The sequence below is a fragment of the Exophiala aquamarina genome (genome assembly GCF_000709125.1).
Source record: "Exophiala aquamarina CBS 119918 chromosome Unknown aczIA-supercont1.1, whole genome shotgun sequence".
Taxonomy (NCBI): Eukaryota; Fungi; Ascomycota; class Eurotiomycetes; order Chaetothyriales; family Herpotrichiellaceae; genus Exophiala; species Exophiala aquamarina.
The window spans coordinates 2,118,579-2,142,201 of record NW_013550587.1 but is presented as its reverse complement, the minus strand read 5'-3'; the positions used below and the strand labels follow the sequence as shown (position 1 = coordinate 2,142,201).

General features: G+C 48.8%; 10 protein-coding genes across 10 annotated transcripts; 6 read left to right on the top strand and 4 right to left on the bottom strand.

Moving 5' to 3' along the window:
- Nucleotides 1-2,437: 2,437 nt before the first annotated feature.
- On the bottom strand, nucleotides 2,438-5,260 carry A1O9_00759 (uncharacterized protein; the record flags this gene model as incomplete). Its single annotated transcript, XM_013409922.1, has 1 exon — nucleotides 2,438-5,260. One exon carries the CDS (start codon nucleotides 5,258-5,260, stop codon nucleotides 2,438-2,440), a length of 2,823 nt encoding a protein of 940 aa, XP_013265376.1.
- A 713-nt stretch (nucleotides 5,261-5,973) lies between these two features.
- Nucleotides 5,974-8,254, top strand: A1O9_00758 (uncharacterized protein; the record flags this gene model as incomplete). The annotated part of the gene is made up of 3 exons (XM_013409921.1): nucleotides 5,974-6,378; nucleotides 6,425-6,651; nucleotides 6,697-8,254. The coding sequence occupies exons 1-3, from the start codon at nucleotides 5,977-5,979 to the stop codon at nucleotides 8,252-8,254; spliced, it is 2,187 nt and encodes a 728-aa protein (XP_013265375.1). The 5' UTR covers nucleotides 5,974-5,976.
- A 297-nt stretch (nucleotides 8,255-8,551) lies between these two features.
- Nucleotides 8,552-10,291, top strand: A1O9_00757 (ubiquitin thiolesterase; the record flags this gene model as incomplete). Its single annotated transcript, XM_013409920.1, has 1 exon — nucleotides 8,552-10,291. The coding sequence occupies one exon, from the start codon at nucleotides 8,552-8,554 to the stop codon at nucleotides 10,289-10,291; it is 1,740 nt and encodes a 579-aa protein (XP_013265374.1).
- Nucleotides 10,292-10,681: 390 nt separating this feature from the next.
- On the top strand, nucleotides 10,682-12,013 carry A1O9_00756 (acetylornithine deacetylase; the record flags this gene model as incomplete). Its single annotated transcript, XM_013409919.1, has 1 exon — nucleotides 10,682-12,013. The coding sequence occupies one exon, from the start codon at nucleotides 10,682-10,684 to the stop codon at nucleotides 12,011-12,013; it is 1,332 nt and encodes a 443-aa protein (XP_013265373.1).
- A 406-nt stretch (nucleotides 12,014-12,419) lies between these two features.
- On the top strand, nucleotides 12,420-13,082 carry A1O9_00755 (60S ribosomal protein L36; the record flags this gene model as incomplete). The annotated part of the gene is made up of 3 exons (XM_013409918.1): nucleotides 12,420-12,476; nucleotides 12,655-12,837; nucleotides 13,002-13,082. 3 exons carry the CDS (start codon nucleotides 12,420-12,422, stop codon nucleotides 13,080-13,082), a joined length of 321 nt encoding a protein of 106 aa, XP_013265372.1.
- Nucleotides 13,083-13,450: 368 nt separating this feature from the next.
- On the bottom strand, nucleotides 13,451-15,061 carry A1O9_00754 (uncharacterized protein; the record flags this gene model as incomplete). Its single annotated transcript, XM_013409917.1, has 1 exon — nucleotides 13,451-15,061. One exon carries the CDS (start codon nucleotides 15,059-15,061, stop codon nucleotides 13,451-13,453), a length of 1,611 nt encoding a protein of 536 aa, XP_013265371.1.
- Nucleotides 15,062-15,550: 489 nt separating this feature from the next.
- On the bottom strand, nucleotides 15,551-16,163 carry A1O9_00753 (uncharacterized protein; the record flags this gene model as incomplete). Its single annotated transcript, XM_013409916.1, has 2 exons — nucleotides 15,551-15,690; nucleotides 15,755-16,163. The coding sequence occupies 2 exons, from the start codon at nucleotides 16,161-16,163 to the stop codon at nucleotides 15,551-15,553; spliced, it is 549 nt and encodes a 182-aa protein (XP_013265370.1).
- Nucleotides 16,164-16,830: 667 nt separating this feature from the next.
- On the top strand, nucleotides 16,831-18,408 carry A1O9_00752 (uncharacterized protein; the record flags this gene model as incomplete). Its single annotated transcript, XM_013409915.1, has 8 exons — nucleotides 16,831-16,921; nucleotides 16,981-17,048; nucleotides 17,096-17,237; nucleotides 17,288-17,349; nucleotides 17,399-17,535; nucleotides 17,592-17,641; nucleotides 17,693-18,003; nucleotides 18,112-18,408. 8 exons carry the CDS (start codon nucleotides 16,831-16,833, stop codon nucleotides 18,406-18,408), a joined length of 1,158 nt encoding a protein of 385 aa, XP_013265369.1.
- Nucleotides 18,409-20,275: 1,867 nt separating this feature from the next.
- Nucleotides 20,276-21,772, top strand: A1O9_00751 (uncharacterized protein; the record flags this gene model as incomplete). The annotated part of the gene is made up of 1 exon (XM_013409914.1): nucleotides 20,276-21,772. The coding sequence occupies one exon, from the start codon at nucleotides 20,276-20,278 to the stop codon at nucleotides 21,770-21,772; it is 1,497 nt and encodes a 498-aa protein (XP_013265368.1).
- Nucleotides 21,773-22,037: 265 nt separating this feature from the next.
- On the bottom strand, nucleotides 22,038-22,923 carry A1O9_00750 (uncharacterized protein; the record flags this gene model as incomplete). The annotated part of the gene is made up of 2 exons (XM_013409913.1): nucleotides 22,038-22,657; nucleotides 22,722-22,923. 2 exons carry the CDS (start codon nucleotides 22,921-22,923, stop codon nucleotides 22,038-22,040), a joined length of 822 nt encoding a protein of 273 aa, XP_013265367.1.
- Nucleotides 22,924-23,623: the final 700 nt, after the last annotated feature.

Below are 23,623 nucleotides of genomic sequence, written 5' to 3'. Positions count from 1 at the left end.
TGATGAGTGAGCAAGTCGTTGATAAGCGCTTGATGGCACTCAAATGCCCTATCTGAGGGAAGGCGCGATTGTGTCGTGTACCTCAAAAAGCTCGTGCTCTCGATCGGATTGTCGATATCATTGATGGGATTCCGAGATCACACCTTATCCAGCCAAATTGGAGGCTGCTGCCCGTTCTAATACATCTTCAGTACGTGCGGCAAAATTCACCCAAATCGACTTACCACTCTGGAATAAACTTCCCCCCCTTGGCGGAGTGCATCAAGGAGCATAGTGAGTAGAAAGTTCTGGGAGCTGATGGGATCAGCCCCTTGGCTGTCTGCTGCTGTTGAATCCCAATCCTGGCCAGCAGCAGCAGGAGGCGGGTGAGGAGGAGTATTGGTAGGGGCTGGATGTGCGTTGAGGAACCTGCAACGGCGTCAATTGAATCTTCCTCGGATGAATCGTGAATCGAGCCCTCGTCAGAGCTGGAATAACGCGTTGGAATGACGACTTCAGGCTCGACCTTGGTAAGTGCAAGCGTACGGGTGGCTGCTTGGGGATGGCTGTCCGTAAGAAGATCTGTGGTGACTTCAGGAAGATCTAGCTTCCTCGAAGGAGTGGGACGAGCTTTGGCAGTAGATTTCTGAGTTGGTCTCGCCTTCTGGTATTCAGGATTGATTTCAATACAATCATTCAGAGATTTAGCCAAAGCATGGATGGTCTTGACGCTGGGTGCTCCTGGCTCGCGTCTCCTCAACGCTTCATTCATGGCCAGTAATCGTGACCTATCCTCTCTTAGAGAGGACGGGAGCTCCACTCACACCGAGGAAGGACCGAAAAAACCATACGGGCGCGCAAGCCCGGCGCAAGTCTTTGCATCGATTGCATCGCGGTCGTTTTCTCACTCGTACAGCCGAACTTTCGTAGGTACAATTAATTTCAAGAACGCCGATGTTCCTTTCGAAGCGGAGTGAATTAACGCATCTCTGACAAGGGTTGCGGAAAGCACGCTGGTGTGCTGTTCTTCCAGAGCCCGAGTTGGCGCCCTATCCGCGCCCACTTGAAGCACGTCCTCCGAGCTGAGCTTTCCTGTGTACGTGTAGATTCGCCGGGCTCTGATTCGCGTCAATAATATTGTAGGACAATCTACATTTTGAGCCTCAAAGTCAAGGGCGTACCTTGGTTTATTGTTGAATGTTGAATGCCGACTACTCTGACGACGCGTCTCAACACCGTTCACGCTTAAGGACTTCGACATTCGAGGATCCTGTGATTTCGACGTTGGGAGTTGGGTTGGTGATACGCTGATCCTAGAATTGACTCGGAAAGTCGCCTGAAGACACACCCTTGCATTGGCGCCACATTGGCGCCCATGGGAGTCCGAAAGACTGGGATCGACCTAGATTTTACACCGGGTTTGGGCTAGTTATAAGTTTTAACCTATTAGTGGTGAATCAAAGATTCAAATTTGACTTAATATCATTATATATGATTATATTCCTCGGAGCGTTTATCCGCATCAAAAATAATTAGCTGTCAGGAACGGACAAGGTATATATAGTTCCCTCAGTGGAAAGAGAGATAGGGAGTCCGGAACCTTCTATAGCGCCGCCAAGCAGGCGCCAAGACTCCAGTATATAAGAGCTGCTCACCGCATGCGGTTCCTCTGGGAACCTCATGCTTTGAGCTTGCTGCGACTGACACGTCAAGGTATTACTTGTAATTGAGAGATAGATCCAACATCGAGACTATTTAAGCTACTCTACTAGTAGTCCTGCCTGTTAGCACGAGTGGTGCCTAACATTAGCAAAATTTTAATTATTAAATTTTGTAAGAGCTTATATTAATTAATATTCGAGTTAGTATAGACTTTATAGTATATTTCTAACTCCTGAGTTAGCCTTTAAGTATAATTTATGCTTTATAAACTGTTATGTGAGGGTTTAGTTAGGAATTTAGAGTAATTCGTCTAACTACCGTATAACGAGGATTCTAAAGCTAAGGAGAGAAAAGAAAAGAGAAAATCTATCTACTGTACGAATAAAGGAAATACTCCCCAGCCTCTCCTATAGTGGGTTAGTATGGTTTCCTGGGAGATAATCGATAGAGAGGAATCACGTAGCTTCGGCTGTACAGTTGTACAGCCCAAAGGTGCACCACGAGTAATCGCTCTAGGGCGTACTCTAGAGCTTTGTACGGGTTCAACCCGTGACATGTTACTAGTATACCATATTAACTTTCAAATTTAATGGAGTTTCTTAAGTAAAAGTAACTTTAGGTTTCTATAGCACTATATACAATATCCTAATCTTTCTAATAGCGAAGAGACATTTTAATGAATGGTTTGCGCCGCGATTTACTAGAGCATAGAAGCAGCGGCTCATGACATCACAGTCCACATTCAGTTCACTGCGCGAGTCTTGAATATTTGTTCACTTTCGGAGGGTCAATCCCTTCAAGTCATTACTACATCCTGTGATTCATGGCCGTCGACAGTCAATATTGTGCCTGCAATCTCGTCCATCTCTCTCAACGTGTAATCAATCAAATAACTCTCATCGACCAATTCTTCCATTCTTCTGTAATGTCGTTCTGTGTAGACTTCCAATGCCCTAAGAATCTCTTTCATCCCTTTGTCGACATCCCCGAACTTCCTCTCCTTGGCCATATCGACAAATGCACTGGCAGGATACTTCTTGAAAAGACAATTTAGAATTGTCTGGGCCACCGTTGCCGTTCGGGCATTGGTATTCCAGTCTCGGACTCTTTCAAGCAAGGAGAAGAGCTGCTGATGGTCGAGAGCAGCAAGCACATCATCGACGGCTTGCACCCCCATAATACTGCTTCGGTCTTTCTCAGAATCGGGTAAACTAACGACGTCCTGGAAGATACGTAGGAGACGACCAGGATGGTTTAGTGCCAGCGACAATACAATGGCTTCCCTGTAGTTCTTGGTAAAGATATGATTTTGTAGCAGTTGATCTTGTTCAATGCGCTCGGTGGCGCGTTTCGAAGCTAGATTGGCAGTTTGGACTGTCGTGTCAGCCCAGAACGTGAGACTCGCGTCAGCCGCTCCAGAGATCAAGGGGTAAGAAATTGCATTTGTAGGACTCTGCATTTTCACCTGAGATGGCTGTGAGATGCAAGATGAGGGAGATGTGAGGGCCCAAACTCTATCACTATGGTTGTCGAGCGTGGCAAGAAGATGGTCTGACTCCGCAGAGGAATAGGGAGACCATATTTTGACCAGAGTGTCGGAAGAAGCTGACGCGATCAGAGGTTGATTTGCATCTGACTGAGCTTCTTTGTCACGAGAAGGTGCCCTTGGTGGCAGCCAGATCACTTTCAGCACAGAATTGCTGTGACCCTCAAATGTCTGGAGGCAAGTGTAGGTTGATAACGACCAAACTTTGATGGTCCTATCCCCCGAACCACTAACTAAAAGTCCACGAGATCCACTCGTACCACCTTCTGGTAGATTCAAGGGTGCTGTTGAAATCGGAGAGAACTGGATCGACCATACTCCTCGCTTATGACCACGTAGGATGCCAGCCACCGACCCATCTTCCAGTGACCAGATCTTGATGGTCCGATCTTGTGAGGCAGAAGCAAACAAAGGAGCAATCGGGCTGGAAGCAATAGCATTGATATCCTTCTCGTGGGCCACTCGTGTAAAAAGGGCTTTGATTCCGCGATGCGGCTCATTCATTGTGGGAGAATATTTCAATTTAGACATGTCCCAGCGCTTGATTGTCTTGTCCTGAGAACCTGTTAGAAGAAATTCAGGCGGGTGATTAGCCGGATTTTTCATTGCAAGACTGTCAGAGGGTTGGGTTCTGGGTAATGCGATGGCGCCCAGAGACTCTGCATGACCAGCGAAGACAGCGAAGCACTCGTATGACGAAGATGCAGGATCTAGTCTCCACAATCTTGCTGTGTTGTCCTTGGCCCCTGTTGCCAACCAGTGACCAGACCAATCCACATCAAGACATATGATTATATCTTCATGCCCCTCAAGGAGAGCAACCTCACTGCCAAAGGAAGGCGGCACCAGTAACGAGGCTTCTGGGTCAATGCTATCCATAGTGGAAATTAACTTAATGCTCTCGGTGTTTGTAGCAAGGGCAAGGAGAGACCTATCCGGCCCCACGCACGCCATGTCAATAATCTCGTCGTAGTTCCCTGATACGGTTCGAATGACGGGTGGTACCTCGGTCAGTGTTGTGTCTTGCAAATTCTGAAGGGGCGAGATGTCGTGCAAACGAAGGGTTTGATCTTGGTGAACTGATAGAAGTTGTTCACTCTTTGAGATTTGTATGATGGACAGGATGGAATCGTTCTCTAGCTTTGCTTTCTGCTTTGGTGTTATCTCACGTCCAGTACCAGTACTCCAGATCCGGAGCACTCCATTTTCGCCTCCAGCGTAACAAAGTTGGCCATTATCCAACAGCCCCCCTGTTTCAAGCGCTTCAAGAGCCGGAATAACTCTTTGCTGCTTCCAATTCTCGGAATTCCAGAGGATGATCGTTCTATCCCTGCTCGCGGAGAGTAAAATATCTTGACCAGCCGAGAAACGAATCGATCGTACGACACTGACGTGAGAGTCCAGCAGGGCTATCGACTTTCGAGAAGCTAAATCCCAGATACGGATGTTGCCATCTTCGCTGCCAGAGGCAAGGCAGATCGAGTTACATGTTGGAGACTCGGGGTCATTGCGCTCACCGCCCCTGAGTTTCCGCTTGCGAGTTGAGTCGGTACCCGCTCTCGAGGCTATGGTCCTTGACTTTCTCTCGAAGAAGGTCAAGGCAGAAATGACACCTCCGTGTCCATGGAACGTGTGCGAAGCATATCCTCCCCGAATATCCCATACCTTTACGCTGCCATCTGCGCCACCCGTCGCCAACAAGGAGCTGGTAACATCAATAGCAGATGACACAACTGGAGTGTTATGGGGTTTCAAAGTCCGAGCCAGAGAGGAAGTAAAAAGGTCGGAATCGGCGGATTTCGTGAGGGTGTATATACGGAGTGATAGAGATCTCGAGCAAACAACCAGATGTGAGCTGTCTGGTGCCAGACATAAACTCGTCACAGGGTCGCCATCTCCTTCTACTCGGCATAGAACGATTGCCGTCTCCGATCTCACCACCAGAACATCCTCATCAACGCATGTCGCGATCAATGTCCCGTCGAGATTGCCAGATATCTCACCCCCAGTGTAAATCGGCTGGATGGTCTTGGCGGCTTCAAATGTTGTCTTGAAGCTGACCTTGGTCGCCATTTGAATCACAGATTGGGCTTCAGGACTGTTCCATGGAAACTATAGAGTAAAAGTCGAAACTCCTTTCAAGCGTGTTCGTCAGTTTGTAATGTAAGGCCTCTGCGAACATCCATGAGGTCGCTCGTCTTCTGATTATTTCTCAAATATTAATTTCTCCCCGGCTCAAATTTCTGCTTCTCCAAAATTTTGAACTGGGATTAGAGTCAAAGACCAAAGGTAACTAGCGCCTCTAAACTAATTAGTTCCCGCTGCATGTTCTTGGCGTCGATCACGTCCCTCCGCTAGTCGGTGGCGCTTCCATGTCATCTCTACCACACGTGGAAATTCACAGGACAGCCTGCATTTGGTTTCGTGGATGCTTCGTCTCGACAACTTCTACTAGACTACGCTGCTTGCGCTTAATGCGATCCAGCTAATTAGAAGCAGGCACCGCGAGGAAGTTTGGTGCAGGAGTCCTGTTGCAACCTCCCAGCAAACACTCCTTCACCATCTGATCGTCTCATGTGACATGATTCTTTTCAAGTCTCAATTCATCTTATTGAGGCTGATGATTCCACCCGCTCTTGCGACCTCTTGAGATGGGCCGACAGTCTTACCTGACGCGATTAGCTTTGGTAAGCGTTGTGGGGGCCCCAACACATTTCCTGTCGCCACGACCGTGACCTCAGACTGACTGCGCCGTTGGCGGTGCCGTCCATTGATGTGGTCTACCAATTATGCATTTCGCACCCATTCTAACAGTAAGGTTTCAGGGAAGATCGCCTTTTGATCCGCCGCTGCACGATGATCATGATCAATTCATTTTAGGACCAAATGTGCAACATGACACTGCGCGGAACTACGTTCAGCAGTTCGATTTCAGAGGTCATCCACGAAACCTCGCTTCAGAGCACTCGACAAAGCGACTTTATCGAGCACAGAATGATGCTCTTGCGACTGTTGGTGTCGTCGTCCGCAAAGCCAAGATGAGCCGTAGTAACTGGCAAGCTCTGACTAACAGCCAAAAGCAGAGTCTAGTTCTGGATGAAAATATCGCTGGGCAAAACTGCGGCATGGTCGACGACCTATTCCAAAAGCTGGCCCTACGATGGATCATTTCATTTCGCAGAAGGCTACTAGTGAGTATGAAAGCTTTCCAATGTGCCTCTTTGCTGATACACCCAGACCTATAAATCATATCTTGGCCTACCTGTGCTTGTGACGATGCAGTCCGAGTGGAATATTGTAGGACCAAGAGCATTCTTGTTTCCTGGATATCCCATGGCAATTATTGCAAGCCTTAGCAACTCTCTCAGGCGTGACACACTAGGCTCCAATCCAGGTGCAACTCTACCTCGCCCATTCACAACCTTCCAGCTCAAAGAACTGCCTAGAATCTTGCTTCGAGAATTGTAAGTTCTATCTTGTGCACAATTCCGATGAGCTAACGATACTAGCCTGAGACTGGTTTGGTTTGGCGCAGAATATCCATTCTATGCTACCTCGATTCTGCAGTCACTCTATCTGCTTCCTCAAGGCGCCATGCCGCCTCTATCAGCGTTGATCCCATCCGCCACCGGTCCTCCCTTGAGTGTCTCGGGAAATCTAGTCTCAACCTCGTGGACATTCTTCTTACATAGGGCCAGGAATTTTGCCCTGAATCCTTTCGTTCTTGCCTATGTACACGACCTCCTCGAACAACGGCTTTTTATGTCCATTTATGCCCGCATCCGCCATTTCGCCCTCAAGCCCGACCGTGCGGATCAAATTTCTTCGTTGCTGTACGCTCAAAACGATAATCAGATCAATTTCGAAGCTTCTACGACCAGCCCCTTGGAGGAGAAGACGAAGGATTCGGACGTCAGATCTCAAACCCTCGCCGAGTCGCTTAGAGTGATGTTCCCCGTCCTTTTTACATTATGGGATAGAATTCTACAGATGCGAAGTGCTTCTCTACACGTGGTCCTAAGTGAGGACATGGAAGCGGAGCTCATCAATCGAAGCTCCTACTACTATTCACAGTTACTTCGGGAAAGTCGTAGGCTGAGTCCAGAGGACCGTCCCCCACGACAGATGTTGCGCATGCAAGCCATCCGATCCGCCTTTGGCGACTATAGTTTGGACCCCGACCACGGGACGCTTAGCGTTGAATTGGCCGATGACGTGGTGAGCCTTGCCGGCAACAGCAACGCCTCTACCTCAACCCCAGACCCGCAAGACCTCTTTTCAGCTGAAGACGTACTGGAACAGCCTTCAGATGCACGTTTCGCGGATGCAGAAAGTCGTGTTGACGCCCAGCGTGTAGATGATACAGGTCACCTCGTGAACACGGATGAACCCGCAGTGACAACGGATGACGTAGCAAGCATTGTTGCAGTTTGGGCAACAGAACCGTCGAGAGTCCCTGTGACATCAGCTTTTGAGCCCACAATTCCTCTAGAATCTCTTCTTGAGGGAGGACCCCCAGACGCACGACAAACTCCAGAGCCGCGACCTGCAACACCGGTGGCAGGAATGTTGCGGGCCCCTAGCTTACCACAAGCTACACCAAGACCACTGCGCCGACCGACCGACCTAGGCGACAATCCTCGTCCCACTCGAGAAGAACTTTTCCATCACCGACGACTGCTGAGGAACGGCGATGACAGTCTATATCGCGTGACAACTTTATCGAATCATCCTGCCCACACTCTTGCTCTCGGTTTTGCCTCAATAATAACTCCAATCTTGATGCTACCTCTAGAGATGATGTTTCTAAGGTCGCTAACCCGGAATTTCCTGATCTCAAGACTCAATGACACCGGAGCGGCAAGGCGAGATCCAGCTCTTGCTGACATTTGGCCATTATCACCACGCATGACCTTGAAGGACGTTGGGGCGTTGAGCTCTCCGGGTTTCTGGGGTAATTGGTTTCTAAGCCTGGGAATGCAAGCCGTCATTAATCTGATCACATGGACTGCCAGCACTCATTTCACGTTGCACCTCAGTCGTCAGTTCGGATGGGGCAAATTTTAGAGACAAAAGGCAATCTGAGTATTGGGTATTGAGGCCAATTCTGAATACACTAGATAGAACCATGTTATTTAGTCTGCAGAATTCCAGCCTGCAGAAGTCCATTTCAAAGGTAGCAAAGATCAGAATAGTAGTGATTGTGGAGCACGCAAAGCCTTGTACTACTGCTGAGTCATCAAGGGCAAGGCTGGTCCACGAGTGCCACCCCGCATTAAAGATGTTTGTTTGGTTTGCTCAATGTCTGCGTTCATGCTCAAATTATCCGACCTGAATTTAACAAGAAATTTTACATCGCTCACAATGTCGAAGAGGAAATCGGAAGAGCCCTTGGAGCGGATTCTGGACGACGAATCTCCTGTCAGCAAGAAGGTGCGCATTGAAGATGCTTCAGAGGCAAACACAATAAGTACAAATGGCGTATCTCAGCAGGCACACCAGGACATGACGGTTGACTTGAATTGCGCTGGTGAAGCGAATACCTCGATACAAAACAATGATGATTCCGACTCGGAAGCTGAAGATGACAAAATTTCTGTGGTCCCTCTGAGGCAGAGCGCCCCCACTGAAGGCTACAACGACTTGTATCTGGACACAATAAACCGATCCCTCCTCGATTTCGACTTCGAAAAGCTTTGCTCCGTTACCCTCTCAAACATCAATGTCTACGCATGCCTAATCTGCGGGAAATACTTCCAAGGGAGGGGTCCAAAGTCAGTTGCATACTTCCATGCGCTCGAAGTTGACCACCACGTTTACATCAACCTAGAGACTCAGAAAGTCTATGTACTCCCTGAAGGCTATGAGGTGCACAACAAGAGCTTGGATGACATCAAATATGTGGCCGATCCAAAGTTCACGGAAGAGGATGTGAAAAAAATGGATAAAGAAGCCAAGGAAAGTATGGATCTTGGGAACAAGAAATATCGGCCAGGTTTCATGGGAATGAACAATATTAAAGCCAATGACTACCTCAATGTTGTGGTACAGGCGCTTGCACATGTTGTGCCTATACGGAATTTCTTCCTCCTACACCAGTTTCCACTAACAACGTCACAATTGCCAGTTAGAACGAGCACACTGATTCGGAAGCTTTGGAACTCAAGGGCATTCAGATCTCATGTGTCACCACATGAACTGCTACAAGAGATCGCACTACGATCATCGAAGAGATTTACGTTGACCCACCAGTCCGATCCAGTGGAGTTCCTATCATGGTTTCTCAACAACCTGCATTTAGCATTGGGAGGGTCTAAGACGAAGCCTCTATCGTCGATCATTCAACGGACATTCCAAGGCAAGCTTAGAGTGGAATCGCAAGCGATAACCGCTAAATCAGACACAACTGGCGATCGTCTGAGGTTTGAGGACTCTTCCAACATCACGACTAATGTTTCTCCATATTTAATTCTTACTCTCGATTTACCTCCTGTCCCGCTATTCCGAGATGCAGTTGAATCGAAAAATATCATTCCTCAAGTCCCTCTGACCACGTTACTGCATAAGTACAACGGTATAAGCGCCTCTGAGAGACAGGCGAATCGGATACGACATCGACTTCTACACCCATTGCCCCCTTATCTCTTTTTCCACATCAAGCGGTTTTCCGTCAATAAATTTGTGTCGGAAAGAAATCCAACTATTGTGACATTTCCGTCGCCTCGGGGGTTGGATATGTCTCCGTATGTCGAGCCGAATCCTGCCATTCATCCTCCAGGGGAACCAATCTATTACGAAATGGTCGCCAACATCATTCTAGACACTACATCTGTGTCCACGGGAGGTGGAGAAGACTCAAACGCCGCTGACGCCGCTAACAAAGCCGTTGGAGGCGATGGACAGAAATTCGCTTGGAAAGTCCAGCTTCGAGATAAGGCAGCCGCATTCTCACAGAGATCTAATTTGCCCGAGTGGCTCGAGATACAAGATCTTTGGGTGGAGCGTGCCGAAGCCGAGACACTGTTTACAAGGGAGGGCTATCTAATGGTCTGGGAGCGTAAGAAGGAAAAGTCGAAGACTGCCAATGGTAAGGCTAGAGCTTAGGAATCTTCATGTACGAGATACTCCAATGATACGCTTGTGAAATATGTAGCCCATTACACACGACGAGCATGTGCGTCTGTTGCTCCCATTGGGACGCCTTGTCCATCCTTCTCTTTGCCTTGAACCGCTGTCATGAAGAGAACTAAGGCCTTTTCGCAAGCGGCGAACTCCGCACAGAATTTCCCTCTTTCCTGAATTCCTCAAGCACGATGATCGTGCGAGTATGTTTGCTACCGTAGGCGGATGATAGGTTCAAAAGGCGGAATGACGAATTCTAATGATCCTTGCAAAAGCTAAGAACTGAATCTCTAAGCTGTCTGCCGCTCGTTCATCTCCCAACTCTTTTATCATTTATAGTTCCGCTCCAAGTGAACAAGGCGCGTTGAAACCATGAAGATGTTGAAGGCTACGGCAACGTTGCTTTTAGCAGTGGCCCTGGGACATGCATCTGGGCTGAGTGATGTTCAAGAGCCCATTATAGCAGCGAGCTTGAATGTAAGCGGCAACGGGAAGCTCTCGGAAGTGATAGCTTCATCGCCCTTGCTCTCGCTGCACAGAGCCATTTGTGAGGTCGAATCCGTGTCGGACAATGAGCTACCTGTTGCGAAGCTCATAATAAAATTCTTGGAGGCCCACAATTTCACCGTGAAGACCCAGAGCGTTCCGCCTCCAGATGCTACAAACGATACTCAGGTACGATGGAATATTTACGCATATCCAGATCCGTCAAAGTACGGTGGCAGTCAAGCAGAGACGTCGCAACCATCACCGAAGATTCTCCTAAGCTCACACATCGATACTGTGCCTCCGCACATCCCTTACTCCTTGTCGCTGCCGAAAAAGGCCGATGATGGCCAACTTTCGTCCTCGCGGAAGAATATTTTGATATCTGGGCGGGGCACAGTTGATGACAAAGCTTGTGTCGCGGTTCAAATCCAAACAATCTTAGATCTCCTCGCTAACCATTCTACGGAGATTGATCCGTCCGACCTCGCGCTGCTGCTTGTTGTCGGCGAGGAGCAACGAGGGGATGGAATGAGGCATTTCTCGAACTCAGAGCTCTACCGGAAGACCAAGTCGAATTACAAGGCCGTGCTCTTTGGTGAACCAACGGAGGGAAAGCTGGCTGCAGGGCACAAGGGGATCTTCATGGTCAAGGTCAATGCACACGGCAAGGCCGCGCATTCCGGATATCCCTGGCTTGGGCGGAGCGCAAACAGCATGATTCTACCTACGCTATTGACACTAGATAAGTTGGGAGATGTTCCCGAGGCAGAAGGAGGCCTCCCACGCAGTGAGAAATTCGGCAAAAGCACGGTCAATGTAGGCTATGTCCGCGGCGGAGTTGCTGGAAATGTTGTCCCAGAGTTTGCAACAGCAGACGTGACTTTCAGGCTGGCTGGAGGGACTCCGGAAGAAGTTCAGCACATAGTGCGTGAAGCGATTCGAGCAGCTGACCCAGAGGACTTGCTAGACCTGGAGTTCTCTCAGGGCTACGGTCCAATAAGTTTGGATGCTGACGTTGAGGGCTTTGACACGATCACAGTCAACTACGGTACAGATATTCCTAACTTGGAGCTGCTAGAAGGTGTGAAAAGGTACCTGTATGGACCTGGGAGTATCCTTGTTGCACATGGAAGAAACGAAGGACTGACAGTGGGTGACTTGGAGGAGGCGCTGAAGGGTTATAAAAGTTTGGTGCAACATGCACTGAGGTCATGACTTCGTATATAGCATACCGAGCGCATGACCACCTGGACTCTCGTACAAGAATCTTCCACACGGTAGAATAACTCATAACTCTTCCAAGCAATCGTATAACAGCTGTAATGACCTTCATCATCGTGTGCAAGAATCAACTTCGGATACTAATTGAAAAGTTTCAGCCTTCCCGGAAGGAGAACACGTAGAGGCTACGGAGGAGCATTAGGACCCACAACGATTGCCAAGACCTGGCATGCGCTTTCCTGCTTTGGAACACCACCAGTCGCACTTTCCACATTTTCCTTGGCGCAGCCGAACTTTTGCGAGTTGTGTCTTGCAGTGCAGATGAGTTTGAGGTCGACTTCATTCAACCCACCAACGACATCTTACACATCCTCAGTCTCCGTCGCCAATATCATTCAAGATGGCGAAGGAAGCCGCTGAGAAGACTGGCATCACTGTCGGCTTGAACAAAGGCCATGTGAGTCCTCCCATCCCTCATTCGATCCGCCGCACGATCCGAACAGGCACGAAAAGTCATCCTCCAGTGGACAACACCAGATCCCAGCTCTTTTGCTTCTACTGGAGATTACGACGCTTCGTCGTTGTTCTAATATTCAGCAATTAGACTATATACTAATCTTTCTTACCTCGAATAGAAAGTCACTGTTATCACCCCCAAGCCTCGCATCAGCCGTACCAAGGGTCACCTCAGCAAGCGCACCGCCTTCGTCCGAGAAATTGTCAAGGAGGTCGCCGGCCTTGCCCCCTATGAGCGTCGTGTTATCGAACTGTTGAGAAACTCCAAGGACAAGCGTGCGAGAAAGTTGGCAAAGAAGCGAGTATGTTCTACCCCTCGACTCCGGTGGCTCAATGTGGTTGGCATGGCAAGATGGACTGCACAAATGGCAACGATTTCCCTGCCTCATTCTTGACGAAAGATACACGCGACTCCCATCCTCATCATATGTTCTTAGTGGGCTAAATTGCTGACAATGTCTCATAGCTTGGTACCTTCGGACGCGCAAAGAGGAAGGTCGACGAACTGCAACGAGTCATTGCTGAGGCGAGAAGAACTGGTCATTAAATTTGATCTTTCATGAGAAATGGTGGTCTGCAGGAGACTTGATACAAAGCTCAAATGACAATTTTCATTTCCGGCGCCACGAAAAACATGTGCTTTTTGGGGCCCGACTCAATCGATGAATGAAGCAACAAAATTTCCATCGTTGCAAAGAAAACTTTCGCCTAGATGAGAAACAGACCTCGTGAGGTGTGGTTCATCCGGATTCATATGCACCAACAAACACCCAGGGAGGACAGCCAAGGTCCGAACCATAAATCGATGAAATCTTCAAAACATTGCCTCGTCTCATATCATTGATCGATTTCGTGTGAACAGACGTTCCTATCAATTGGCCCAAAGTCTAACGGCTGCGTGATGTGGTATACTCATCAACGGATATGTACCTCAATCTCATCTTCATCTTCCAGGCCAAGATCCTCAACGGTACTTTGTGGTTCCAATCTCTCCCCATCAAAAATCAGCCAAGCGGTCTTCCCTTCCTCCAGCCTCTTTGTCGCCGCAAATCCCTGCATCATCTTGCCTACCGATGTATGGGGCCGAACGCGCAGGTTCATTGCGTCCATGGTCTGGCTGACGAGGCGTACGACGATCGTCCCTTTCATTTTCTCCTCGGCCTCCCTCTGCGCCTGCTCCCGCGTCGCTTCTTGCTCTTTGTAATATGCATCGTCGCTCTCATTCTCGTTTTCATGCCCATCTTGATCTCCAGACGCCAGCGCCTTTCGTTCCTTCTCGAGCTGCCGTTCATCGAATATCTCCTGCGTCATAGCTTCTAGCGTGATACGGCCTTGACTCGGGTCTTCGACGTTCCGCTCTACATCTGAGTCGCCGTCGTGTTCATCATCATCATCATCAACGTTGTAGTCGTCATAAACCATCCTCTGCTTTGCTGCGTGGTCGTTTTTCAATTTCTGAATCGGCCCTCGCATGGTCGTGGAGTCGAACAGCCTCGTCCCTCTCCAGGTGAAGAATATCTGTGCTGTTGTCTTTGCATCGAGATTGTTTCGCTGGCACCAGAACTCTCTCACCTGCCTAAGTGGCTGTGAGGCTTTCCGCTTGACGATCAGAGCGTTCGTGTCGGGGATGGTTGAGGTGATGAGGATTTTGACTTCGGGGTCATCGGCCTTCTCCTTCCCTCTTTGCTTTCGCGAAACAGACGTCTCATTCTGTAGGTCCGCATTTGAATTGGATGACCTAGGACGGTTTTGCTCGGCTGACGAGGCTCGTGGGGGCACAGGCGCCGTCAATGCAGATTTCGGTAAGGTGGCCGTGGTTGCAGGAAGGGCCGATGGCCTGTCCCTATCTGACAGGCCTAGTTTTTGCAGCCGTGCCTTTTCTCGTGCCTTTTGTTTGAGCTCTTGTAGGAATTCGTCCTCTTCTTCAGACTCGTAGTCGTCCAACTGTGCTTTGAGTTTAGACAAGGAGGTTCGTCTCGCCTTCGACTTCGCTGGAGTGAGCATAATCAGCTCGTCGTCCTCTGCTTGGCCATCACTGCTAATATCAACCAGGGTCTTCTCCTTATCTTTCTTCTTTGTGGCTAGATCACGCCGCCGTGAGGACTTCAACGACCCCTCGACCTCATCTAGGCCTATCTGCAGGCGTTTGTCCTTGTTTGGGGTACTTCTCGTCACTGGATGATCCTCGACTATCGGCGACTGAGGCTTCTCGCTGGCGCAGCTCGAGGAGGTTTCGAGGTTGTCCGAATCACTGAGAATATCCGTGTCGTCGGCCACGGCCTCCTGCTCCGTAGAGACGCGCCTCCTCTTCGAGTCTCTGCCTTCGTCTTTCCTCCTCAGGGCGCGTTCTCTTGCCTTTTCCTGCCTCCTCTCTTGCCTTTTCTGTTCCGCCATGAGGATGTCCTCGTAGACCGTGTTGCGTCCGAAGACCGTGTCGTCGCCCATAGAGGGCTTTTCCGACCCGGCGGGCGCAGCGGCAGCCCAGGCCGGCTTGGTGAATAAAGATCGCTTTACACCACTTGCCATAATTTGAGGAAGGTGGGCCTAAATTCTATTGCTGCGTGTACATAATCGCGTATATCTCGCTTTCATTGTCGAGGATGTGTCAAGAAAAAGTTCGAGGGGTGATATTCTGGCGCCGCAAGGCAGACGGCCGGAGGCAGCCTTGTGGACAATTGTGACAAATTTGCCAAGCAAGTACAGGCGAGGCTGATTACCAGTTGGAAATTTCATGGCCCATCAAATACGAGAAAGATCTGCCGACTCCGACTCTTGATCCATCGAATGTGATAGATCTCCCAATCTGAATCTCGGTCTACATACGAAGATTTTGATATCACACTGAATCAATCAGATAAAGGCAAATCATTCGGCTTTAGGATAGTCGTTCTTGTTCCCATCTACGAAGGCAGCAGGAGCCGAATATCATCTCCCATGAATTTCGTGGTTCTATATTGCAGCTGTTGATTCCCGCGTTGCTTTCCTAGTGATACGAACATCCAACAACTTGTAGCCTTAGAGGCGCGGTGTCCCATGTGTGGAAGGGCCCACCCCAGTCGGATCTTCTCCAGACGTCCACTGGATTGTAAGTTTGACATGCTCGATGTACCATTTGCCGTCCGACTCCTTTCGTAGGATCCAATTGTAAAAGCCACCTGGAGGCTGTGTCAGTATGCAAACCAATCTGGATAGGATGGTACCATGTTTAGTAGCGCTGACCTTCATCAAAATGGTCGTGATGAATATCTTTATTCTTCAACCATTGTGCGATGCAGTTGGTGCGGACATGTGCCTTTTTCCTGTCGGGACTGAAGCTGATGTCAAAGTTGCTGCTAAGCAGCTGACATCTCTCAAAATATTGGACGGAAGTGAACGCCCAGCTGCCTTTTCCAGCTCGGCCTTTATGTTGACCGAATGGATAGACTGCGATGCCATCGTCGGCAAAAAGGTTTTCCCATTCCAGCCGCTTTGCTAGATCAAAACACGCATCATCGTGGAGAGCCGTGTAGTGATTGAGTAACCATTGGATGGCTTGGACGTCTTGGACATCTGAGAGCTGCCGTCGCAGGAGTTCGACATCAGCGCGAAGAGCCGCGATCTCTTGAACTTGGTTTGGTGTTTGCCCCATGGCGGAGTGAAGGATGCAAACGTTTCAAAGAACACAATCCGTAAAATGCTACATCAAGGAGATTCGAGCGATATGGGTATCAGACCATCTTGGAGTGAAGCTCCCAAGATTTCTTTTAACTTCAGTAACATTCTGGACATATGCTCAAACCCGGTGCAATAGATAGTCGCCCTGAGATTCCAATTGGTTGATCCTAAACCCGATATTCAGACACGCGGTACGCGGTCTCGATCCCCGGCAACCCCACAAGCTACTCCGTGGGGCTCCAGGTCCCGGATCATGTACATGCAGCATCTCTTCGCTTCAAACGTCTCTTTGGCAGTCAGGAAGCAATAAAACATGGCTTTGGATTCTGTGGGGTGAGGTGGATTCAGAACGCTCTGGGGATAGTTCGAGGCGCCAAGAGTTGACCCTTGACACCGAACCAATGGGAATTCCTGGAGGGCCGCGGAGGCTAATATGTCTGTCAATAGGGATATCTGGAAGGAAGTGGGCGTGGAACGAGGCTGGCAACGGCGCCATGTGCTCACTTCCGACAGAGACAAGAAAGCTCGTTAGGCTATAATACTCAGCACTGGGATTGAATACACAAGGTGCACAACACCGTTTCAAAGCCAAGTCATATCCCAGCCTGACCGAAACTGATTTGCGCAAAACACAGATGCTAATGGCCCCAAACAAGCCTTTCTTCGGCCTTGAAGGGGTTGCACTTTCATGGGCAATCAGTTTGACGTCCGCAAGTGCTTTCCTGTTGTTTGGTAAGAAAGCAGACGAAAGCCTGGATAACTGTATGCAAACGATTCTGACCATTGTTCAGGATATGACCAAGGCATCATGGGGTCCATCATTGCAACACCCTACTTTTTGGAAGCTGTAAATATTGAAGTGAGTTTTTAGGAGGCATAAATGCCAGCTTGCTAAAGAGCGATAAGATCAGCGATGCTGAAACAATCTCCACGGTCGTGTCCATATATGACATCGGGTGCATGGTTGGATGTCTTGTTGCTGCAATATGGGGCGGTAGACTTGGTCGCAAGCGAACAATCTTTTATGGAATGGGAATCATGGTCGTCGGTATGCATATGCTTCCATGGCAGATCCTGTGCAAAATTGACTTGGGTTAGGCGCCGTTATTCAATCCGCCTCGTACAGTGTGGCGCAGCTGATCGCTGGGCGAATCGTATCTGTGAGTCTGTTCAGACTCGGAGTAACCATTGCTAATTCTGCTTGCGCAGGGCATAGGAAACGGCATGAATACCGGCACCGTACCAACATGGGTCTCCGAAACGTCGAAGGCACAAAATCGAGGAAAGCTGGTAGCAACCCAGCTATCCATAGCAGCATTTGGCATCGTCATTGCCTACTGGATGAAGTAAGCTGGCCGTTGAGTCAAAGTCGAGACAAATTGTGCTGACTGTATGCTTTCAGTTATGGCTTCTTCCACCTCACCGGTCAGATTGTTTGGCGATTCCCCATCGGTACGCTTGTCCCGGTACTTCAATCTGCCTGATCAAGCTGACCAAATATAGCGTTTCAGATTGTTTTCGCTCTCATTACCATGTGCATCATCCCTTGGTTGCCCGAGAGTCCGCGCTTCCTATACGCAAAGGGACGCAATGAAGAGGCTGACAGCGTCATGAGTGCATTGAAAGCACTTCCAATCGAGCATGAAATCGTTCAAGCCGAGCGTGCTGAAATCCTAGCAGCCATTGCATTGGAGGACCATTTCGGGGAGTACAACTTCAAAACAATCTTTTATGATAAGTCGGGCCAGAAAATCCCTCTTCGCATAGGTCTTGTCTGCCTGATCCAGGCAATTCAGCAGCTTCCAGGTGTCAATGTGAGTCTCTTGTATCTTTTCGACGCAGATCATGTCAACCCGTCCCACTGCTCGCTGCTCGACTGCGTCCGAAGAAATTTTTGAGGAAGCAACGCTGACTGTTGGCAGATGGTCATTTACTATAGCTCGAGCATTTTCTTGAATCTGGGCATCGCTGCAAATATCAGCTTGATCCTTGGGGGAGTCGCTTCATTGTGTTTCTGGCTAGGCTCTTTGGTGGGCATCGCAGCCGTTGAGAAATTTGGGAGGAAAAAGCTCCTCCTGTCCGGATCCCTGCCTATGTTGATCGCGACCTGTATTTATTGTGCTATGGTCAAAGACGGAAGAGATACTCATCTTTGGGTGGCATTTGCTTGCACATGCGTGATCTGCCTCTCATTCGGATGGTCATGGCTTCCTGTGTAGGGTCCCAGCTGGGTGCTAAGTGAACGGGTGCTAACAACTCCGCAGGCCTTGGTTGATTGGTGCTGAGCTCTGTCCAGTGCGTTATCGCCACGTGGGTTCAGCTATGAATGCATTCACAAATGTAAGCTTCACTCGATGTGTTTTAAATTGGACATTTGCTGACGGTGGTAACCCTTAAGTGGAGCTTCACTTTTATCATAGTCAAGGCTGGACCAGTTGGTCTTGCTAACATCGGTTGGAGGCTGTACATCGTAAGTGGAAAATCCTGGGACAACGGGTGGCTTCTTCGAAGCTAATATCAGTCAGATCTTCATCATCTTCATCGCCCTCCACTTTCCAATAGGTAAGTAGTCCTCTAAGTAATCCTCCGCCATTTGTTAAAATGGTATAGTGTGGTTCCTATACCCGGAAACGAAGAGCCTTTCGTTGGAAGAGATCGACACTCTTTTTGTAAAGGACGAGACGTTCGCCCAAACCCTGAGTGAGAAGGCCGAGAGGGTGCACCATTTGGAAGGACAAACGAGCTCAAGTGCTGCATAGTCTCGAGGGTTATTCCACTTATGATGGGGATCATTAACAGCAAGATGGACTATGACACTGTTCTCTTGCAAACATCTGATCCAGTGCGCGAGCCTGCCTCTGGCCTTCATTAACAAGCTGAAGGAAAAAATTCGTGCCCAGCAATTTCATTCTCAACAGCGTCATACAGCCTTCTCAAGACTAAATCCCTGTAATTAGCATGATCTTGGCTGCCAAGCTGAAACAATATTCATCGTCTCTACTAGATACGAGGACCCTCGCGTTGGGTTGAGTGTGCTCATCAAATAGGCTTATTGAAGCTTCAGCAATTAAGTTATGGTAAACTGTCGTTAGAAGTGTTCCAGCATATGACATCATGTGATCCGGGTCACATGATTAAGATGTTGCAACTCACTGCTTACTCGGCCATAGTTCCTTAGAATAACCCAATGGATCTCGAGGAGACAATCTTAATTTATTTGATCCGAGTTTTTGTGCTCGATGCTGTTCATGATGTCAATCAGTGCTCGTGAATGTGGGCGTGGTGTTTTCATTATATGAAGGCTCTCCAAGATGCGTTTTCTTATGATACGTTATCTCATTGAGTACACATCCTTGCGCACAACGAAACGACAGCCATGAATCCATATCGATCCATAGCTCCAGATCTAACGTCCGATACCGCAGGACAGCCAGGGCACATCCCTCAGCCGGCAGTCATTCCGAGAAGAAAAACCGAACAAGCATGCAGCAACTGTAGAAAACTCCGTCGAAAGGTCAGAAGTGCTCACACTCCTAATCATCTGCCGCCAGCCACGCTGAAAATGTTAAGTGCAACGGTGCCAGTCCTGCGTGCCAAACCTGCCTAGAAAATGGATTGCGATGCAGCTATGGAGGAGATATACGTGCACCAGAAAGGCTGACGCTTGCTCGAGCAGTGAAGTGAATTAGCTCTCATTGGGAGATTTGTCAAAGTGTACTGACCGTTATTAGGAGAATAGCCAAGTTAGAAGAACGGCTTCGACTTTATGAAGATGTGAGAATAGACTCAAATTTTAAAACAACAGGGAGGGGCTTCTTAAGCGTCTCTAGAGAACAGCCCACTCATTCTCAAAACGAAAATTCAAATCAGGAAGATGATATGGATCACCTGCTACGAGGGGTGAATCACTTGACTATTTCTAAGAATCCAGAATTCTATGGTGGGTCCTCTCTGAATGCCATCATTGATGAGGTTGAATCTTTGGAGCAAATAGAACCGCCAGCTGTTGAGGAGACAGAAGGGACTATGCCCTCAATAGACACAGACCCATGGTCGATTGGCGGAGAAGGACTACGGTTCGCAAATATGGCGGGCTCTTTCCTCCCACCGAGGCTAATTGCAGATGGATACGTCAACCAGTACTTTCAAACCTCGCATAACCTCTACCCGGTGTTGGAAAAAGCATCATTCATAGGACGCTATGAGCATTTCTGGGGAGGTCTTCCAACTGAGGGACAAGGCTTTGAACTCTGGATCGCGGTGCTGTACATGGTAATGGCTCTTGGCCATCAATGCAGTACCATTGACCCAGATCCCTCCGTCAGAACGCGGGCTCTTGAATGCACAGATGGCGAAATGTGCTTTCTCATGGCCAGGTCAACATTTGCTGACGTACCCTTTCGTGGTGGAGATTTGTCGGCAGCGACCAGCATGTTTCTGGGCTTCATTTGGTTGTATAATCAACAGCGTTTTCACGAGTCTTATGCCATTCTTGGTGCCGCCGCTCGTGTCGGATATGCCATCGGCTTACATCGACAACCAAGTCAACTTGAGAATCCAAAAGTTGCAACTATGAAAACCTTGTGGTGGTGTCTTTTCATATATGAAACTGAACTTGCCACATTCTCTGGACGCCCATGCGCAATACAACCGCGTGAGGTTGACGTGGAGCCATTTCCTCTTGACACTTCACCTACTGATCTGCAGTACATTGAGACCATGAGGCAATTTTCGCATATGACATGGGATGCCTATGAGAAGGTGTACAGTCTGTCATATAGGCACATGACAATAGGTGACAGGATTGATGAACTCCGAAAACACGATGGAGTTTTCGTGAGCTGGTACGATTCATGGCTGCATGAGTCTTCCTGGTCTCGAGAGCCTTATGGTTTGATCCTGAGATTGCGGTATCTAAACATTCGAATCCTTTTGCACCGTGCCTTTCTTAACCTGACAATATTGAGAACCAAGAAAGGGAGAGACTCACGGCAAGAATTGATCTCGGCGGCAGCATCCTGCGTCAAAATGGCATTGTCGTTCGTTACAATAACGACCGAGTCGATTCACATCAGTAGCAGTGGTATCATTCAAGCTGCACTATTCCATGTGATTGGATACCTGTGGAATGCAACGATGACATTACTCCTCTATGCCAAGAATCGATCGATACATGCCGTTCTGAGCGAGAAAGGGGTCCAGTATCAGGAAGTGGTTGCACGGATAGAGCTGGCTATCGAGTTCTTCGCCACTCACCAGGACGGATCCTCAACCGCACAGACTGCAGCCCGAAAAATCACACTCCTGGTGGGCAAACTCCAGGACAGTCAGCGTGGCTCCCAAAGTCTGTCTCCCGAGACGTCTACTTTCATGGCCGCACCCGGGTTGGAATCTCCAGATCAGCCACTTGAATTTCTTTCCGAGCTAAACGACCCAGGATTCATATTTTCTGACAATTCATTCCCGACTATCTTTGGTCTGAGCCCTAGCCCAATTTTCACGAGAGGTGAAAACACGGAAATACTCAGAACTGACTGGCCTGCTCAAGATGATGCTCCACCATTTTATGAGGCGTTTGGTTAAGATTGTTTGTGTCTTGCACCCAGATACCAGGTGCGATTGACCACGCTCCATTGATTGGGTCCGCGACTGACCAGTCGAAGCTTCTCAGAAACTTTGAAAATACTGTTAGCAAGACACAGCATCCTGTAAGAGAAGGAACAAACCTCAACGATGGCTTTGTTTCACCTTCTGGAGGAGCTCGTTTGCTCTGGAGACCAACAAGCGGTGGATACATCCTCAGACCCTCCCAAAAACGGCCTGGAGATATTCCAATTCTGTTGCTTCGCTATGTCTGATGATTGGATACTAGACAATGCCTCTCACGATAGCACTGTCGATTTCGTGGACAAGTTTTCGGTATGCCACCGGGTTTGGCCACCAGGAGCATCATCGTAGTGCGCAGGGTGCCCGCTGTTGAGTCCGACTCGGCAATGATCTGAAGGTGTGATTCTACCTCAGCCTCCTCCTGGGTCATGCCTTTTGCCAGAAAGTGGCCCAACATATCTTTCTTGACTCTCGCGTCTGGACGAAACCTTTCGGAGACTGCTTTCTGAGCTATCCCAATTATAGCCCCTTGTCCAACTTTATCCTTACCCTTAGGCGCGAGCAATCTCTGGACGATGCTGTTTTGAACAAATAACTGCAGGTTTTCATGATTGACTACCAGTTCGAGAACACCGAAGAATTTGTTCGCTATCACGTGATAGTCGTATAAGTCGCTATTTGCCTCGACGAATCCGAAGGAGTCTTCAAATGCCATCCGGATCAAGACATCGAGAGTAAAATACGAAGCAATCTGTGCTATATCAAGGCCTTTGCCGATATATTCTCGTCGAATGTGGCCCAGAGCCTTCACAAGAACACTGTCAATATCCAATTCCAAGGTTCGACCTCTCTTCCAGAGTACTTGAGGAAGTTAACCACCAGAGAATATATCGAGGAAGTTGTTCTGAGCCAGAGTTTACGGCACCAATCAACTTGTCTCTCATTTCTGCATGTTTCTTCTCGTCACGTTCAGATAGAATGTTATTCATTCTGGGATCGAATTTGACACCACCGTACCATCCTCCTCGGGCCCATTTGGACCTTGGCGCACTCAGATGCCTCAAGAGCTCTGAATCATCAGTGACAAGGAGATTCGGACCGATGCGAGCAGACGAACATATAAACATGATTTTATTAGCCCGGAGATTCCATGTAATCTCTTCAGGTAGGCTTCAACCCACCATACATCCGGAGGACGTTTTTCCGTGCCGTGGGCATATTGGCGGAAATGGCTTATTTTGCCAACCAGAGGCCCGTCCAAGCGGCCACTGGAGGTCCCTTGAAATGCGCGAACTTGCGATAGGTGCTATAAGCCGTGGTTCCATGATATATCAGAAATGCAGCGAAGGCCAGAGGCAATACTGTGAAACGCAATGGAAGGCATGGCTACAAGTTACTCGTGTTGGAGATCTACGTAGGTCCGAGAAGCTCGCGTCCCGGCCTGACCACCAGTGCAACGTTTCGCGCTTGCAGATGCTACTCTTGTTGATCAGCCGTCTGCCAACAAACCTTTTGACCTTCGAGTTCGTAGACACGCAGTTAGATCATCATGGACCTACTCCAAGAAAGAAAAGGTCGGTGAAGTTCAAAGATGTGGGGTGTCGCAGACGCAAAGGACACTTGATCGAGATTCACTAACTGCTACCATTTTTTCCCTGACAGTCGATCGAGGATCAGTTAGCTGACTTGGTGTTGCCGTACGAAGTACACAAGTACAGATTGCGGATGGAGCTGTCACGATTGGAGTCTGGAGACAGGCAACGAAACCACGGATGGTATGGTGTGAAGAATCATTCAGCATGGCACCGATTCCTTCTGCGGATTTGA